This window comes from Oncorhynchus mykiss, chromosome 7, assembly GCF_057628025.1.
Source record: "Oncorhynchus mykiss isolate SJ-2025 chromosome 7, ASM5762802v1, whole genome shotgun sequence".
Classification (NCBI taxonomy): Eukaryota; Metazoa; Chordata; class Actinopteri; order Salmoniformes; family Salmonidae; genus Oncorhynchus; species Oncorhynchus mykiss.
Genome location: NC_143028.1, coordinates 15,798,286 through 15,818,567, shown reverse-complemented (window position 1 = coordinate 15,818,567; position 20,282 = coordinate 15,798,286). Strand labels below are relative to the sequence as shown.

General features: G+C 46.4%; 1 protein-coding gene across 7 annotated transcripts; it reads right to left on the bottom strand.

The window, feature by feature from the left end:
• Positions 1–51: 51 nt before the first annotated feature.
• Positions 52–20,035, bottom strand: LOC110528809 (plakophilin-4). Of its 7 annotated transcripts, none has more exons than XM_036982889.2 (21): positions 19,725–20,035; positions 19,079–19,215; positions 15,284–15,405; positions 14,928–14,965; positions 14,435–14,575; positions 13,186–13,370; positions 12,344–12,908; positions 9,074–9,253; positions 8,545–8,773; positions 7,189–7,321; positions 6,252–6,465; positions 5,513–5,696; positions 5,249–5,366; positions 4,776–4,967; positions 3,705–3,878; positions 3,297–3,447; positions 2,933–3,210; positions 2,624–2,744; positions 2,274–2,405; positions 2,061–2,134; positions 52–1,221 (listed from the first exon to the last, which is right to left on the bottom strand). In XM_036982889.2, exons 2-21 carry the CDS (start codon positions 19,196–19,198, stop codon positions 946–948), a joined length of 3,627 nt encoding a protein of 1,208 aa, XP_036838784.2. In that variant the 5' UTR covers positions 19,199–19,215; positions 19,725–20,035; the 3' UTR covers positions 52–945. The 7 variants fall into 7 exon arrangements, with proteins under 7 accessions (XP_036838784.2, XP_036838783.2, XP_090096477.1 ...); XM_036982888.2 differs by having other exon boundaries at positions 14,435–14,578; positions 19,725–20,024; XM_090240351.1 differs by having other exon boundaries at positions 52–1,218; positions 19,725–20,023.
• Positions 20,036–20,282: the final 247 nt, after the last annotated feature.

Sequence of the window (20,282 nt, the reverse complement as noted above, 5' to 3'; positions counted from 1 at the left end):
AACGTTTGGATGACAAAATGAAAATAAATTAAAAGTCACCAACACCTGCAATTCCATTCCACAGCTGATTTATTTCACCAAGCCTCATTTTCACAACTTCTGAATCTTTTTTTAGTGTTATGATGCGCTCTTAAAAAAAAATATTCATACACTTCCATTTGGCACAGCATCGCCAGTGTTGGACAACATTAGAACGTCAGAGCGTTTTGGGGGAAATTCACACACTTAAATAAATAAATCATAAAAAATTAACTAGACACCATATCATACATACAAAGTCTACACATTGAATACAGTAACGTTCTGTAACAACACATTGTAACATGTTTTATTTCTCTGTACAAATACTATTTGACATTTCACAGATATGACTTCATGATATATATTTGGCCAACATAGAAATTATTTATTTGACTCAAAATCTAAATTCACATTATTTTCCATTTGGCTGTAGTCGATTCACCAAGCTAGTTTTGAGATTTTTGCTGCCTTTATTATATCCATAACTGTCTTAGTTTATCAATTACAGCTAACATATATTGAACATCATGTTCATTTATATTTTGAGTAAACTATCCCTTTAATGTTTATTTTTACGCAACACTTCTTCAGCACTCTCTCCATTCTCCACATTTCCAACCAAGCGGATGCCTGGCTCGTATCCAACAAACCTTTCTTACTTCTTTGGCTGACATTACACCACTCCAGAAAACAACAGGCTCTTTCCCACTGGAGCCACACACACAAGAACACATACAGACACACACACACACAGGAACACACACATACAGACACACACACAAGAACACACACATACAGACACACTCATGTTCTTTTTGTCTCTCACATTTCTCTTTCTATCTCACACACACACTCAAACACACACACACAGATGTAGCTTAAACTGATGAGTCAGTCCATGGTTTCTACATGGTTTCTCCACCCTTACACCCAGGAGTCAGGGGATCCAGTGTACTGGTTAGCCTTCTGAGAAGGCCTCCTCGTGGTGGAGTAGAAGTCCACGTAGTTAGCGGTGTTGGTATTGGATTTCAGTCTGTTAGGTTGGGAGGTGTTGTATCGCTCTGTGGAGGTCAGGTTCTCTGGCTCGTCCTGGTAAGGCCCAGGCTCCTCCTCCCCGTAGCCGTGCGGCGATGACAGATACATTCTGTAGTTGTTGTAAGTGTTCCTATCCAGCTCGTCGGAGTAGAACACATCTTCCTGCTGGTAAAACAAAAGACGAACTCAATCCCTTCAACGCAACAAACATGGGTCCTACATGAGGGCGGAGGGACTATTACACACAACCAGTGAAGTAGTGGTCAAAAATACAAAAAATAGGTGGGTAATCTCTGATCGCAGTCCGTTGTCCTATACTTTCAATGCATTTTTACAGTAAAAGGTGGGTAAACCCTCTTCCAAAATAAAACATGTACTATCCACTACACCACTGAACACAATGAAAGACCACATTTTAAGATGCATTTGATCCCTTGAACACAAGAAAGGCTCTATGGGGACTCAGTGGGCACCACTTCACCCAATAAAGGACAATAGGGTTGCGTAATCTTATTTCAGGTAACTGAAAGAGAATTTAGAAGCCCAGTGCAGTCAGAATTAAGATTTTCCTGCGCTTGATCTATATTTCCACACTATGAGGTTGGAATAATACTGTGAAATTGAAAACAATTATGATAATGCCCTTTTAGAGTAAGAGCTGTTTGAAATTAACGCCTGAAATTTCAGCCTGCTTGGGTGGGATGGAGTTTGATTGCCTGGTATGTCACCAGGTGGTAAATTAGTTAATAGACCAATAAGAAAGAGGGTTCCAAACCTCTCTGCCAATAATAGCTTGTTTCCCCCACTCAGACCACTCTCAGACAGTCCTAGCTAAATTCTTGCTAAGAAGCCATTGTAGTTTCCTTTTTGATACAGTTAACTGAAAACAATCACAGTAAGTAACTTCATTGTTACGCAGAAATGATTTGATGTTGAGATAAAAAAAAAAAAACGGCTGCATTGGCCCTTTAAGACACCAGAACCGCAACACATTTGTGCCTTACCTGGGACCTAGGACAGTCCTCTCTCGATGGTGAGGAATAGGACCCGATAAAATATGGTGTTTGCTTTTCTGACCCTGAAAGTGAAAAACGAAGATACGACTTTCAAGCGTGAGGCATTGCTAACTCCGCTGTGTGTATGAAACATTCAAAATATATATCAAATGCACAACGGAAAATGTACTAGCGAATAAAAAGACCTTCATCGTGGCTTACCTGTGTACTGGTTTCTATGTAAACTGTTGTCTCCATAATATGTATCGAGTTGCATAGATGACTGAGCCCTCTGGTAGTTAGAGCTGTGTCTTCTGATTCCTAACATGGCAGGAGAGGAGGTTGCACTACCACCTGAGAAGACATTCCATTCATTCAATCACTCAAAATCAACATTATATTTAGAAACCACTTGTCAGAAAGTGCTTGACAGTAACCCGGGCCTAGACGCCAAAGAGCAAACGGAAGCATAGTGGCAGGGAACGAACTTTGAGAGGAACCAGACCCGGAGGGAAGGTCCATTGTGGTGTGTGTTGATGAGTAGTTTGAACATGATAGTTGAGCGCTCTCACCTGATTGGCGGGGCACGGGGGACATCTGTAAGGTGCTAGTAGGCAGGGTTGGTTGAGACCTGTACCTGTCTCTCTCCAGAGTGGACACAGGAGTGAGGAAATGACCGTGGTGCCATCCGTCCTACAACAGAGATAATTGCTACTCTCAGGACAGTGATATTTTACCTCTGCAAAAACTGGATATCAAGGTATTTTATCAGAGATCACTTCAGTTTTTCCAAGGTTAAAATGGAGCCAAGTCTGCAACTTTTGATATGAGTTAAGCGATTATACCAAAACCATTGACTTGCGAAGACGCAGTGATCTGACCTGTTTGTAGAGGGTGCGCAGGTCCCTGTACTGCCACAGCGTGTTGAGGACCTGAGCAGCAGCCTTCACCACCTTCATAGAATACCCCTTCCCCCTGCCCTTCCTGATGTCCAGCAGCTTCTCGATGCCCCCCGTGTCTGCCAGGGCCTTGGCGTTCTCCATGTTCCTGCTGGTGACTTCGTGGAGTGTGCAGCAGACAGACGCCACCGTCTCGTCAGACAGCAGGGAGGGGCTTCCCCCGGGGAGACGGTTCACCAGGTCCCGCATCGCATACTTTCCTGAGAGGGGAGACAAGGGGGCATGAAGGACTTAAGTGTGTGTGTGTGAGAAAGAGAGCGAGTTTCTGTGTGTGTGTGTGTCTGACCTATAAGCTCCTTGTTCCTGCTGTCCAGGGCCATGTTCCTCAGAGCGGTGGCCACAGAGCAGACCACCCTGTCGTTGTCCATCCTCAGCAGCTCCACCAGGATAGGAAGACCCTTCTCCTTGCGCACCGCCGCGCGGATGTAGGCCGCAAACTGCACACAGGGCATTATGACGTCTATTGGCTTTTTATTGTCACCTTTATTCACCCAGGAAGTCCAGTTATGTTATTGCAGTACCATTATACTGATGTAACATGACAATAATACCGGATAAACAGCATCGCATGGCAGACACGAGCGTCAGGTGTGGGTTGTTGGGTCTCTTGCGAAATGGATTTGATCTCAATGAGACATCTTAATGAGACTAACCTGCATAGACAAAGGTTACAAGGAAAGAAAAAGCGGGACACCTTCCAGTTTCCAGCGGAGAGGTTCTGAAGGGATCCGGCGGAGCCCTCCAGGGTGGCAGGGTTGGAGCTCTCGGCCAGCAGGCTGAGGTAGGGCTTCACCACGGCCGGGTGCCACAGCATCTCGGCCCCCAGCGGAGGCTTACCAAACCCCGGGATGGGTCCCACGCCGTCCCACTTGAAAGCATAATGAAGAGCATGAGCGGGATATAGGCAGTCAGTTCTAATCAAATCTTGGTGGGGAAACACCACAGAATGAAAGACACGTTGTCCTCTGTTGCAACATGAACTACCGAGTTCCAAACTGCCTCTGGAGCTTCATGAAATGGGTTTCCGTGGTCGAGCAGCCGCACACAAGCCTAAGATCACCGTGTGCAATGCCAAGAGTCGGCTGAAGTGGTGTAAAGCTCGCCGCCTTTGGACTCTGTTTCGTGGAGGAGGAATAATGGTTTGGGGCTGTTTTCATGGTTCGGGCTAGGCCCCTTAGTTCCAGTGAAGGGAAATCTCAATGCTACAGCATCCAATGACATTGTAGACGATTCTGTGCTTCCAACTTTGTGGAAACAGTTTGGGGAAGGCCCTTTCCTGTGTCAGCATGAAAATGCCCCGGTGCCCAAAGCGAGGTCAATACAATACAATGGTTTGTCGAGATCAGTGTGGAAGAACTTGACTGGCCTGCACAGAGCCCTGACCTCAACCCCAACAAACACCTTTGGGATGAATTGGAACGCCTACTGCGAGCTGGTCCTAATGGCCCCAACATCAGTGCCCGACCTCACTAATGCTCTTGTGGATGAATGGAATCAGGTCCCCACAGCAATATTCCAACATCTAGTGGAAAGCCTTCCCAGAAGAGTGGAGGCTGTTATAGCAGCAATGGGGGGACCAACTCCATATGAATGCCCATGATTTTGGAATGAGATGGTCGACGAGTAGGTGTCCAAATACTTAGTGTACGTAGTGTATCTTAGCTAATGTTATGTGTTAATTCTAACACATTTCCAGGCGCCTTTATCATAAGGTGTCGGAGTGTGACTTAGCCAAGGAAAGCGGATAACCCCCTACTATACACACCTTATCATCCAGCCAGCCCCTCTTCTTCTTCTTCCTCTTCTTGCCCCAGCAGAGGTAGTCTAGATCCTTACTGGGGGACCCGTAGCCCAGCAGGGCATCCAGTTCCTGAGTCCCCAGCAGGCGAGACGAGGGCATCTCTATCTCCAGACGGTAGGACAGGTTCCTCAGAGTACACACACAGTTCTCCACAATCTGGGAGAGGAGGGGAAGCATTTCAGTGACGCACACAACACACACACACACACACACACACACACACACACACACACACACACACACACACACACACACACACACACACACACACACACACACATACACACACACAAGCTGGGATAGCAGAGATGGATGGGCAGAAACTGAGTGAAGAGGACGGGTCTAATTCTGGGTAAAGTAGAGGGGGTTCAGGCAGGTGAGGTGCATGTCATTGTTTCTGGACTAGCCTAAATGTACTACTCTTATAGTGAGCCCACCTTGCTGTCGAAGTCAGAGGTACTAACACAGGCCTTGAGGACATAGAGAAGTGAATCCACCAGCCCCTCACAACACCTCAGCTGACCTCTGGCCTCCTCTCCTGCTGAACTCAGGTTCCTGTAGCAAGACACAGTAGAAAGGTCAACAATGCCACATGAACACACACACACACACACAAAGGAAGAATGCCATTTAACAGACACTTTAATCCAAAGCGGTGTACAGTCATCTGTTCTTACAGGGATGACCTCCTCACTCCTCACCTGAGGCAGCCGGTGGTGTTGCGCAGCAGGAGAGAGGAGTGGAATTTGAGCTTGGTCTCCTCTCGGTAGTTGCTGCTGCTCCAGCCGGAGTGGGGGATGACCACAGTGTTGGTCAGGGTGCTCAGAGCGTCCCTGATGATGGTCATCTTGACCGCGTCGCACGACGACAGGTTCCACAGCACCCCTAGTGGTAAAGGGGGATAGGCACGGAGGTAGTGAGCAGAGGACACGTGCTGAGGTGTGGCCACGAGGCTGGATACAGTCATCCCTCACTTGATAATGCAGGGATACTTGATAATGCAGGGATACTTGATAATGCAGAGATACTTGATAATGCAGAGATACTTGACAATGCAGAGACACTTGATAATGCAGAGATACTTGATAATGCAGAGATACTGGCAAGAAATACTGTATCAGCAAGCAGGCATATAGATCGATCTAGACCTCTCAAACTCAACTCCGGACCTCAAAGCCAGTTCAACTACATTTTTTCAATGTTCCCCTCTAATCAGGGCCTGATTTAGACCTGGGACATCAGGTGGGTGCAATTAATTATCAGGCAGAACAGAAAACCAGCAGGGCCTGATTTAGACCTGGGACATCAGGTGGGTGCAATTAATTATCAGGAAAACCAGCAGGCTCCGGACCTAGTAGGGTAAGAGATGAATACCCCTGGTCTAGATAGTCATAAAAACAGGCAGACAGCAACAACAAAAAAAGAGACAGAGAGACGTACCAGTGACCAGCTCCCTGACTTCGTTGTCGGTGGTCCTCCTCAGCAGTCTGAGCAGAGCGGGGACGCCACCAGAGTTCCTCAGGGCCACCTTGTTGTCGTCGGTAGCCTTGCCATAAACCAGGTTCCTCAGGGCTCCGCAGGAACTCCTCTGCACCTCCACAGCCTTGTGGTCCAGCAGGTCCACCAGGTGCTGAACACCTCCCAGGTAACACACCTGTTAGAAGAGGGTCAAGGTCACACACACCTGGAGCTGACATAAAAGGTATAATCAATAACAGTTATTTAAGCAATAAGGCCCAAGGGGGTGTGGTATATGGCCGATTTACCACGCCAAAGGGCTGTTCCCTAACACGACGCAACGCAGAGTGCCTGGATACAGCCCTTAGCAGTGGTATTTTGGCAATATACCACAAACAACCGAGGTGCTATTATAAACTGGTTACCAACGGTAATTAGAACAGCAAACCATTCTACTGCAGTGGGCTAAATCAGGGTCACACAGAGGGATTCTTGGTAGTCTTTAACCAATCTACTTTGAAACAAAAGTTTACACCTCACACACGTGGTTATAGGCTTAAAATAAACAAGACAACAGTATATAGAGTCAGGTATAGAGTTAAAATGTAATACATTCTGAGTTTGCATCCCAATATTACACTTTATATACATCACAGAAGACTGAAATATAACAAAACCGTTTGACATTTTCTGAAAAAAAAAGTGTATTTTTATTTTTATGGAAATGGTGCAAAATGTTAATAACATTCCACCCGGAACAATGAGTCCGATTTGGTCATTTGACTGCAGAAAAGGGTTATGTGTTTGTGCTTTCAAATCCTCTCTAGGGAAGGACTTTTCATCCCCATATAGTCTGTTTGATCACACACGTCAGCTGAGAGGTTAGGAACAGACAGGGACAGATGGGGCATCCTGGTACCTCCACTTTGATGTGGTTGTCTCTGTAACACAGGTGCTGGAGGTAGGCTGCAGCGTTGGCCTGGACCGAGGGGAAGTGATGCTGCAGCATGTGGATCACCTCAGGGAGATCGGGGTCACGCCACGCAAACTCCCTACAGAGGGTGGGGAGGGAGAGAGATAGGGGGAGGGAGAGAGAGATAGATAGAGGGAGAGAGAGATAGAGGAAGAGAGAGATAGTTAGAGGGAGAGAGAGGGGGAGCGAGAGAGAGAGGGATAGATACAGGGGGAGGGAGAGAGAGATATATAGAGGGAGAGAGACAGGGGGAGGGAGAGAGAGAGATAGAGGGAAAGAGACAGGGGGAGGGAGAGAGATATAGATAGAGGGAGAGAGATAGATAGAGATAGATAGAGGGAGGGAGAGAGACAGGGGGAGGGAGAGAGACAGATAGATAGAGAAAGAGAGACAGCGAGAGAGAGAGAGAGAGAAAGATAGAGGGAGGGAGAGATAGATAGAAGGAGCGATAGATAGAGGGAGAGAGATATAGAGAGATAGGTAGAGAGAGATAGATTGAGATAGAGGGAGAGAGATAGATAGAGAGAGATATAGAGAGATAGATAGATAGAGAGAGAGAGAGAGAGAGAGAGACAGGGGGAGGGAGAGAGAGAGAGACAGGGGGAGAGAGAGAGACAGATAGATAGAGAAAGAGAGACAGCGAGAGAGAGAGAGAGAGAAAGATAGAGGGAGGGAGAGATAGATAGAAGGAGCGATAGATAGAGGGAGAGAGATATAGAGAGATAGGTAGAGAGAGATAGATAGAGATAGAGGGAGAGAGATAGATAGGGAGAGATATAGAGAGATAGATAGATAGAGAGAGAGAGAGAGAGAGATAGAGAGAGACAGGGGGAGGGAGAGAGAGAGAGACAGGGGGAGAGAGACAGTGGGAGGGAGAGAGAGAGCGATAGATAGAGGGAGAGAGAGACAGGGGGAGGGAGAGAGAGATTGTGCCAATAAAGCCCCTTGAATTGAATTGAGAGAGATAGAGGGAGAGAGACAGGGGGGGGAAGAGAGAGAGATAGAGGGAGAGAGAGACAGGGGAGGGAGAGAGAGAGAGAGAGGGAGAGAGAGACAGGGGGAGGAAGAGAGAGAGAGAGGGAGAGAGAGACAGGGGGAGGGAGAGAGAGAGATAGATAGAGGGAGAGAGATAGAGGGAGAGAGAGAGAGATAGAGAGAGAGAGAGATAGAGAGATAGATAGAGGGAGAGAGAGAGAGAGAGAGAGAGAGGGAGCGAGAGATAGATAGAGGGAGAGAGAGAGAGATAGAGAGACGTGTGCATGTGTGTGCGTGTGTGTGTGATGGTGCGTTGTGTATTTGTACCTAGGATCCTTTTGTATACTGTCTATGGAGGGGGACCTTGTGGCAGCCCTGTCGACTAGACCAGAGTGCCTGGAGAAAGAGGTCTCATTGGGCCCCTGTCCCTGCTGGGAGACCCTGTAGGGGTCTGCATATGACCCTGCAGTGTTCAGCCCATAGCTGCTTCTTTGGTACGCCAGGGTGCTGCAATGGCTTGTGGTCCTCTGGAGGGTCCGCTGAAGGTTCTCCGTACCTGGGAATAAAAAGACACAGATCTATTCAGGGTGGGGCGTAGCCCGCCCACACACACACACACACACACACACACACACACACACACACACACACACACACACACACACACACACACACACACACTTCTCCACTTCGAGTCTGTATAACTGCATCGCCATGTGTCTTAGAAAAGACAGCCCACATATGAATATCGTGTTGACTGTAGATTTTCAAACTAGTCATAACACACGGTGCAAGTCTCTGGTCCCAACGGTGCTAGCCATGTGTAGTTGCGTCTGCTAGTAGTGTGTTGCAGTACCCGTGAGTGTCCTGTAGATAGCGCCGTGTGATCCGTGGTGGGCGTGGGTGGGGCTGTGATACAGGGGGCTTTGGAAGGCTCTGTCGTCGTAGACAGGCGTGACGTGGCAGTCAGGAGACATGGCCATCCTCATATCCTGGTCCAGTGGGCTGTGGTGAGTGGCGTAGGAGCTGTGCAGGCCTGGACACACACAGTGGAACATTAATAGTCATGGCATTATTTACACTGTGTCAGCTGTCAACATGGGCTTTGAGAACAATGTCGTTGGTGATGGAAGGTGGTGAATTTCTTCATCAACCCGGAATCAACGTTAAATCAACCTTAAATCTAAAATAATATTACAATCTGTAATCAGTTGTGTCGTATGTTGGTTGTGAATGGTTCATTCTAGGCTGCTCTACAGTGTGAAAGTAGATCTATGTTCATGGTTGAGATTGATGCAAGCGGTTGAGTATTTATTAGGATCCCCATTAGCTACTACCAAAGCAGCAGCCACTCTTCCTGGGGTCCGATCAGGGTTGGAACAGTTACATCACAACAAAACAACAACAGCATACGTCACTAAATAAATCAATACGACATACAAGAACATTATTACTCTATTACTACAAATGACAATATAAAATCTCTTCACGGTGCCCAAGTCCAGAAACACACAGCACTGAAATAGAACCAAGACGACATGGGACTCTCTTCAACATCAGGTAGCTTAAGCTAGCCGTGAAATCAGAAAAATAAAAAAACTAATAAAACAACACCATCACAGCACAGCGTGTGAAGAGACCCCTGGTGGCGTGTCCTGTGGGGTATGTACGGGTTTCTGGGCTGTTTGAACCCACAGCGTGTGAAGAGACCCCTGGTGGCGTGTCCTGTGGGGTATGTACGGGTTTCTGGGCTGTTTGAACCCACAGCATGTGAAGAGACCCCTGGTGGCGTGTCCTGTGGGGTATGTACGGGTGTCTGAGCTGTTTGAACCCACAGCGTGTGAAGAGACCCTTGGTGGCGTGTCCTGTGGGGTATGTACGGGTGTCTGAGCTGTTTGAACCCAGAGCGTGTGAAGAGACCCCTGGTGGCGTGTCCTGTGGGGTATGTACGGGTGTCTGAGCTGTTTGAACCCACAGCGTGTGAAGAGACCCCTGGTGGCGTGTCCTGTGGGGTATGTACGGGTGTCTGAGCTGTTTGAACCCAGAGCGTGTGAAGAGACCCCTGGTGGCGTGTCCTGTGGGGTATGTACGGGTGTCTGAGCTGTTTAAACCCACAGCGTGTGAAGAGACCCCTGGTGGCGTGTCCTGTGGGGTATGTACGGGTGTCTGAGCTGTTTGAACCCAGAGCGTGTGAAGAGACCCCTGGTGGCGTGTCCTGTGGGGTATGTACGGGTGTCTGAGCTGTTTGAACCCACAGCTGGGTGCTTTCAACACGCCAATACCTCGCACAAAGACAAGTAGTGACGCAGTCAATCTCTCCTCTACTTGGAGCCAGGAGAGATGGACATGCATGTTCTTGATTCTTAGCCCTCGGTGTACATTTCAGCTGTGCTGCTCTGCTCTTGGCCAACTGTAATTTGCCCATGTCCATCTTTGCAGCACTTGACCATATATCTGAGCAGTAGTCCTGGTGTGATGAAACTACGGCCTGTCGGACTTGTGTAGTGGATTGTGATGTCACGAAGGCAGAGCAGTGCCTTATCATGGACAGAATTCTCCCCATCTTAGCTACCGTTGCATCAATATGTTTTGACCATGACAGTTTACAATCCAGGGTTACACCAATCAGTTTAGTCTCCTCAACGTGCTCAATTGCCCCATTATTTATTAGAAGATTTAGATGAGGTTTAGGGGTTTAGCGAATGATTTGTCCCAATATACGACGCTGGTTGAAGTGACCACACCAACGCTAGAGTGCATCTTAGATGGTGGCAGTCTATTGTGGAACCTCTTTTGAAAGCTCAACCTATTGAGATGTACTGTGCAGTATAGGCCTACGGCCAACAAGAATCCCCTGCATCACTCTGCTTCAGCGTAACGAGCGGTAAAAGGCTATGCTTTATGGTTCTCCAGGGCGCACTTGATTCACTTTGCCAATAGGCTCCATTCATTTGGCCCAGTAAAATAGATGGAAACCAATCCATGGTGCTTTGTCATTTACCAAACAACACCCCCTCCCCACAGCAGAGCTCTGGTTACGCCTCAAATGGCACCCTATTCCCTATATAGTGCACTACTTTTGCCCAGAGCCCTATGGTTAACTTCTGAACCAGGGATTTATAAAACAGGGCATTGTGGGTCAGTAGGGTAGGCTCAGTGATATGATGCGCTGCAGGATGGCTCAGGATAAAGGACAAACACATCTCTCTGTCGCCACACTGTCAGCAACACGGCAGATCTAGTAATTTAGTTCAAATCATCCCTTTCGCACGGAAACCAATGGATCTAAACAAAAGCTAAATCGATTCAGAAAGACAAGTTCTCTGCACGTAAATAAGAAGAGCGACTGGTAACGTTGGCCCTTTTTCAAGTATATTTTTCCTACCCTTTAATCAGCATAAAATGACCCTTCATAGCTAGAATCCTTACTTGCTACATCAATTTTTGGACTTATAAATGAATGATGCTGTATATACCCATTGATTCTTGAAGAATATAACTGATATAAATGCCTCATGAACTTGGTTCGATTGTTTTAGGCCTACCCCATCAGAACCCAAAATATGCATTTTTTTTTATACTCCAATGTTTGTAAACAAAGCAAATGCAAATAAACACTGTATAGCAGGGTTCCCCAACTAGTGGCCTGCAGGGGATTTTATTTCAAATCTGTTCCAAAGTCATTCCCACGCATAAAAGAGATACTGTATATGAGATCACGTACAAATGTAAGCAAGGTTTGAAATGATGATGTTTTGGTCAAATATTATATCTTCTTGCGGTCAATTTGCAGTCTAGAAATGATTTGTAATTATGTTCCAGCCCCCTGACCATCCGCTCATGGAAAAATCATCCCGCGGCTAAATCTAGTTGATGATCCTTGCTGTATAGCCTTAAAACATGGATAAAACTATTATTTTGATGGATGGTCAGTCCTTGCATATATAGCTCTTGCTTTGAATTTGAGAGTGGTTAAATTTATCCAGGCCCATCCCTCAGCGTTTTACCAAAACACTTTGTTATTTTTTTAATTAAGGTGTGTGTGTGTGTGTGTGTGTGTGTGTGTGTATGCATGAACATGTGTGCATGTGTGTGTTTCGTGGCAGAGTCCTGCTGTATGACTAACCAGTGAGGCTGTCAGGCCGTGACAGAGGCAGGGCGGTCCTCTCGTAGAGCCCGTAGGCGTCATGTCCGTAGGGGAGAACCCCCTGGCGGGGCAGTGTGGAGCCGTAGTGCTGGGGCACAGCCGTCATACAGGACCTCAGAGGAGAGCCAGACAGCCCCCTCCCCTCCACCAGAGACAGTGTAGACCCCAGGCGCCCGGAGACACTACCCATCGCCTGGTGAGGTGAGGTGGCATGATTGCCGCTGCCTGGATGGGGGCTGGTCCGGAGAGGAGAGTCGCCGTTCCCGTTCCTCTGGTGGGTGGGGGAGTAAGGAGAGGTGGCACGCTGGAAAGAGGGGGTGGTGCCTGGACCGGGCGGGGAGGAGGGGGGCATGGTGGTCCCGGGGAAGATGCTGGCGAGGGGTTTGGGCTCGGTGAGGATGGGTGAGCCGTAGGCGCTGCCACCCTGGGAGGTGCGGAGAGAGACCCGGGACGGGGACACGGTGCCCCCCACACCACACACAGGAGACTGGCCCCGGGAGGGGAGGGAGCCCATCCTCCTCATCACCCGCCCTGACGCGGAGGCCTGGGATAGGAGGGATGCAGGAAGCAGAGTGAGTGGGGGAGAGACACCGGGTGTCAGCGAGTGGGGGAGAGATATGGACAGGGCGCGACACACAAGAAAGACAATTCAGTCCTTACATATGGTTATCTTTAACTTTGAATTGTATACAGATTCAGTAGGTTAACTATGATATTATATAAATAGGCAGGTATTTAAAAGGTTTTATCATATAAACATGTGGGCATATATATAGGTTGTCTCTCTTCACACTAGAGGTGGGTTAGTGTATATTAGCTACCTGTACGGAGGCCTGCCCCTCTGCCCGGGAGCTCCTGCCGTGACTGGGGCTTCCCCTGGGGCCACTGCCTGACAGCATGTGTCTGGGCTCTGACAGAACCACGTTCTCTCTGCTCACACTGTAGTAACTCATACTGCTGTCCTGGTAGCCACTGTCTGCATAGGACGTCATATGGGCCACAGATCCTGTAGGAAGGAGGCGAGGGGAGGGGTAGAGGAGAAAGAGGGGAGTGGGGGAAGGGAGGGGGATGTAGGAGTGAGGAGAGGAGAAAGAGGGGAGGGAGGGAGGAGAGGGGGATGTAGGAGAGAGGAGAGGAGAAAGAGGGGAGGGAGGGAGGAGAGGGGGATGTAGGAGTGAGGAGAGGAGAAAGAGGGGAGGGAGGGAGGAGAGGGGGATGTAGGAGAGAGGAGAGGAGAAAGAGGGGAGGGAGGGAGGAGAGGGGGATGTAGGAGAGAGGAGAGGAGAAAGAGGGGAGGGAGGGAGGAGAGGGGGATGTAGGAGAGAGGAGAGGAGAAAGAGGGGAGGGAGGGAGGAGAGGGGGATGTAGGAGAGAGGAGAAAGAGGTGAGGGAGGGGGGAGAGGAAGCAGAGGACAGAATGATGTTTGAATGATGGTTTGCCTTGTTGGTCTTCAGGTCTATTTCAGAGCTAGGCTACACAGTGAATGAGCATTTATGCAATCGACACATTCATAATCAACACAGCATGCCCCGGTATGTAAAAGGTAAGTGCCCATTTAAATAAATATTGTCACTAAGTTATGGAACGTGCCCGCGTAGGATGATAAACTGTTTATTGTGCATTTTATGGCCAAAAGAAATCTGTTGTTACATTAGTTGTAGATGTTGTCTTAATATTTCATTAGCAAACCATAGCAGCGTTATATACTGTACGTTGTGTCGCAGTACCTGGTATACTTTGATGTTATTCCACAGCTACTAGCTTACAGCTACTTTTACTTCAAAGAAGTTTAAGTTTTTTGATTTCAAAGCATTTTCAGTTTTTTGATTTCAAAGCATTTTCAGTTTTTTGATTTCAAAGCATTTTCAGTTTTTTGATTTCAAAGCATTTCTGCCTTTTGACTTTCAAACCCCTTTTCTCCTTTTTGATGTCATCATTCGTGCAAGTTAAAAAAAGATTCTGCACAGCAGATTCCATCTAGCCCTAAACACTCTACATTCTCCATGCTAAATCTGAACTGTACGAAATGACGAAGGCGGATGAAAGTAATGACGCAGGAAGTAACAGACCCTCACTGTCATGCGGGGATGCTCTGTCCGCTTCAGGGAGGTAGAGTGACCCGTGACCCTGATCAGCTCGGAGGAGACGGGAGGGTGACTGGTGAGAGCTGTCCATTACAGCAGCCCGGTGCTCTCCTGTACCAGACACATCTACTGAGGAAAACAAGATGGCGTCATGTCAACCTGTATCCTGTGATCGCTATCGAGACGGTTTAAAAATCACAGGAGGTTGGTGGAACCTTAACTGGGGCGAACGGGCTCGTGGTAATGACTGGAGCAGAGCAAGCGGAATGGTATCAAAGACATCAAGCACGTGGTTTCCATGGTTTCCAGGTGTTTGATGCCATTCCATTTGCTCCGTTCCGGGCATTATTATGAGCCGTCCTCCCCTCAGCCGCCTCCTGTGGTACAAACGTGTGCTTCCATTGGGCAACCCTATGGGTGTCGAGACAATTGGATTTCAATAGAGGTCAATATGATTTTAATATGGGAGAAGATGTACCTGATGATCTCCAAGCAAAGGACTTCTCTGATGAGTCACTGTAAAGAAGAGAAGGTGGTGAAATAATGGAGGGAAGGGGGTGGGGCCAAACAGGCATGGAGAGGAGATGAGCGTTAGATCAACATGACAGTTTACACTTTAGTCCCGTGCGTGTGTGTGTGTGTGTGTGTGTGTGTGTGTGTGTGTGTGTGTGAGCGCGTGCGCGCGTGTGTGTGTGTGTGCTGCATGTTGTGCATTCGGTGAGCCTGGATGAAGGCATTACTGTAGCTACTCATCATCAGTAGCTCCATTGTAGGTGACATGCTGATAGAGAAACAGGGTCAGTGCTCTGTGTGTGTGTGTGTGCATTTGTGTACCTGCTACTGGCATCATCATCATCGCCAGGCGACTCAGCTCCCAGCATGCACCTCTCCAGTTGACTGGCGACGATCTGACGCTCCTCCTCCAGCTCCCGGGTCAGACGCTCAAACTGGAGCTCCTACGGCAACACGGAAGGGACAAACGGTAGAATCATACTCGCCGAATGACACTTTCTTTCACTGACAACAGCTTCCATTGTGTTAACAATAACCAAGGTACACAGCCTTTGACATGCTCACTCTGCATCGCCTTGAGAGCAGTTTGACGTTTGACCTGTAAAATATTTATGGTCCTAAATGAATAAGTCAACAAAAGAGGCTTTGTGGCATTAAGGTCAGAGCTACCCAGATTCATCAGTCAGATTTCACGCTGAACAGGGACGGGTGTTTCTTAACGTGTTTGTCACAAGTCAACATTATTATAAGAAGTCAATTAAAAACCCTTCAAGGCTACACATGCCTAAAATGTCTAACGTGTATGTAGACTAGACAGATTTGAGGTGAGACTAACTGCTAAACGATGAAGCGTCATCTTTTGGAAGCAGTCAGTGGCACAGTGGCAGCCAGCCACCAGCTCGAACACGATGGGTTCTTATCAGGATGGGGTCCTGCCAATAATCCCTCCTCTCATGCCAAGCAGTGCCAGGCTGTGTCTAGTACTGTACCGGCTGAGTGGTGAACTGGAGGCGGCACTGACTGACTGCCCGTTGTCACAGGGTCACAAACACAAAAGTGTCTCTGTCTAGTGAGAGGCGTCGACCCCGGAAGCTCAGATCCTGTCTGCTGTACACACACTAGAAACAGATGTACACACACTAGAACCAGATGTACACACACGAGAACCAGATGACATCTGCAACACACTGGAATCCTGCAATCACACAGGAATGTCAGCCAAAGACAGAGTGAGTGAGTGCAACACACACACACTCACACCAGAGAATTACTGGGCTCAACCAAGCACATCACACAAGCAAGCACAGACAGGGCGTAAACACACACACGATATATACAAGGGGGAAAAGCCCATAAACACACACACACACAGACTCCCTGGCAGCTGTCTAACTTCAACAGTTTGCAGCGCATTAGTGACCTCAGTGAAATATGTGTGACGTAACTGGATTGAACCAGCCTGGCTGGTGTGGTGCTTTAACCTCCAGATCTAGATTAGGATAGAGATGAGAGATGGACTGGTACCAAACATTCCATGACAACAACCAGAACACCATCATTCTAATTCTACGGAGAAGACTCTTGATAGAACGTCTTATTCTTTCGGGACTTTTGGCACTAACATGGGATCCACTGATTTTTCAAATCTCTAACTGGGTTTGGCACATTTCTGAATGGCTAATTGCTCATTCAGCATACTGTTTCATACAGCATCTAATGGACTATCATTATTCACTATGAAAATGCTGATTTTGCACAGATTATTACTGCGGCTCATCATACTACTACCGTTAGCTGACCCCCCCATACTTCTGCTGGCTCTTTACAAAATCTGCTAGAATTCAAGAGAGAAACCGATTAGAAAACACTTAGCCTAAAGCCTTAGGGGTCAACATACATCAAAACAGCATTGCCATATTCATGTAGCAATACAGTTAATGCAAAAAAAAAAAAAAAAGAAACACTGTTTTTTATTTTACTAAAAAATGCAAGAAAATCTATAAAAACATAATCAGGAAGACACTTCCAGTTTTCAGAATATGACGAAAATGAAAAAGGATACTGCATTAATATTGTGACATTCACATTAGTCATCACTCATTTCTGTACTAGCACTCAGGACAACAGAACAGTGAGGTAGCCTACACTGTACATCTGTAAATCCTTTATCTGTAAACACTTCCCCACAATTCTGATTGAGCGACAGTCTCAGAAAACACTGCTCGATCAATTCTACCATCTCTAAATTAGAGGTCGACCGATTAATCGGAATGGCCGATTAACTAGGGCCGATTTCAAGTTTTCATAACAATCGGAAATCGGTATTTTTGGACGCCGATTTGGACTTTTTTTTACACCTTTATTTAATCTTTATTTAACTAGGCAAGTCAGTTAAGAACACATTCTTGTTTTCAATTACGGTCTAGGAATGGTGGGTTAACTGCCTCATTCAGGGGCAGAACGACAGATTTTTACCTTGTCAGCTCGGGGGATTCAATCTTGCAACCTTACAGTTAACTAGTCCAACGGTCTAACCACCTGCCTCTCATTGCACTCCATGAGGAACCTTCCTGTTACGCGAATGCAGTAAGCCAAGGTAAGTTGCTAGCTAGCATTAAACTTATCTTATAAAAAACAATCAATCAGTCATAATAACTAGTTAACTACACATGGTTGATGATATTACTAGTTTATCTAGCGTGTCCTGCGTTGCATATAATTGATGTGGTGCGTATCGTTGCTCCAATGTGTACCTAACCATGAACATCAATGCCTTTCTTAAAATCAATGCACAGAAGTACATATTTTTAAACCTGCATATTTAGCTAAAATAAATCCAGGTCAGCAGGCAATATTAACCAGGTGAAATTGTGTCACTTCTCTTGCATTCATTGCACGCAGAGTCAGTGTATATGCAACAGTTTGGGCCGCCTAATTTGTCAGAATTTTACGTAATTATGACATAACATTGAAGGTTGTGCAATGTAACAGGAATATTTAGACTTATGGATGCCACCCGTTAGATAAAATACGGAACGGTTCCGTATTTCACTGAAATAATAAACGTCTTGTTTTCGAGATGATAGTTTCCGGATTCGACCATATTAATGACCTAAGGCTCCTATTTCTGTGTGTTATTATGTTAAAATTAAGTCTATGATTTGATAGAGCAGTCTGACTGAGCGATGGTAGGCACCAGCAGGCTCGTAAGCATTCATTCAAACAGCACTTTCGTGCGTTTTGCCAGCAGCTCTTCGTTGTGCGTCAAGCATTGCGCTGTTTATGAGTTCAAGCCTATCAACTCCCAAGATTAGGTTGGTGTAACCGATGTGAAATGGCTAGCTAGCTAGTGGGGTGCGCGCTAATAGCGTTTCAAACGTCACTCGCTCTGAGACTTGGAGTGGTTGTTCCCCTTGATCTGCAAGGTTAACGCTGTTCCTGGTTCAAGCCCAGGGAGGAGCGAGGAGAGGGATGGAAGCTATACTGTTACACTGGCAATACTAAAGTGCCTATAAAAACATCAAATAGTCAAAGGTTAATGAAATACAAATGGTATAGAGAAAAATAGTCCTATAATTCCTATAATAACTACAACCTAAAACTTCTTACCTGGGAATATTGAAGACTCATGTTAAAAGGAACCACCAGCTTTCATATGTTCTCATGTGCTGAGCAAGAAACTTAAACGTTAGCTTTCTTACATGGCACATATTGCACTTTTACTTTCTTCTCCAACACTTTGTTTTTGCATTATTTAAACCAAATTGAACATGTTTCATTATTTATTTGAGGCTAAATTGATTTATTGATGTATTATATTAAGTTAAAAATAAGTGTTCATTCAGTATTGTTGTAATTGTCATTATTACAAATAAATAAAAATTGGCCGATTAATCAGCATCAGCTTTTTTTGGTCCTCCAATAATCGGTATCGCCGTTGAAAAATCATAATCGGTCTACCTCTACTCTAAATGCATAACATAACAGCAGAAAGGAAAAGGGGAGGGACAAAGACTCATAGAACTAGAACGATATGGGGAGAGACAGAGAGATCGGGAGGGCATGCGACTCATACCTACTGAGAGAGCACGAGAGGAGCAAAGGAGGGAGCTATACCTGTTCTTTGACCGAGGCCAGTAGGTTGAGGGTGGTGGTGTCTGCTTGGCTGTGCCCACTCGGTCCCTCTCTGGCCGGCAGAGACCCTTCCCCCTCCTCTCCCATCTCCGGGGATGGCATCCTCCACCCTCTCTGCCCTGTGGAGACATGCCCAGTACACATTACACAGACAATATGTTACTGTCCAGCACTAAAAAAAAACAAGGACTGCAGTGCATGGAAGGCTCAAGTGCTTGCTATTTCATTTTGCTTCCTACTGGCAATGCACTTCCACCAATGTGACAGGCTTAGAAGCACTGCACAGCACTTCAACTAGAAGCCTGATAACAACAGCAATACAATTACTACAGACACTGTCAATGGTATGTCAGCTCTCCTAATGCAAGATGCTGCTGCATTACATCAGGGCATTGGTGCAGCCAGTTCAATGAAAATGGACTGTGAGGTCAATGCATGATAGTATGATGATACACTGGAGCTATAACCCCATGATAGATACACTGTAACAAAGTCACCGCGTTTGAAGTGTGAACATGCAAGTGAAAATGTACACATGTGGATATTGAGAAGGTGAATCATCTGACACTACCTAGGTTGAAATGATAGGAATCCTGCATTTACAATTCTGCAACAGCTGCTTACTTACGAGGCACGAGCTAGTGCGATACCTTAGCCGCCAGATGTTGCTGATGTACTGCTCAGGGTATACGTCCGTTAGGAATCCATTTTCCATAGGACCCGCGACAGCTTCATTTTGCGAACAGTCTCGCAACGACTACATTTCTAGTTCATCCGTCAGAAATGATTCAAGCAATATTCCATGCATTGGCGAACGTTAGTATTAATATTTATGTATCTACCTTGGCTGTCCAAAATCTACCCAGCTACGGTGCAATTGACTTCTGTGGCACCCACCCACGAGTCAGGATAGACGTGACGTCACCATGCGGTTTGTACACGGAGGTATCGATATGGTAATTCGCTTGGACCACGGGAACACCTTACAAAATAATATTCATTCACCTTACAAAATAATAGTTGAATCAACAGATATGATGAGGTTTAAAGTGGTGTTTTTGCCAAAATATATATTGAACGAAATGAATATGCCATCATATTTTATTGGTGTATGTATTGAGCCATATGAATAGAATGAATTTGATTGGATATTATTTATGTTCTATAATCTGCACGAAGCTATGTG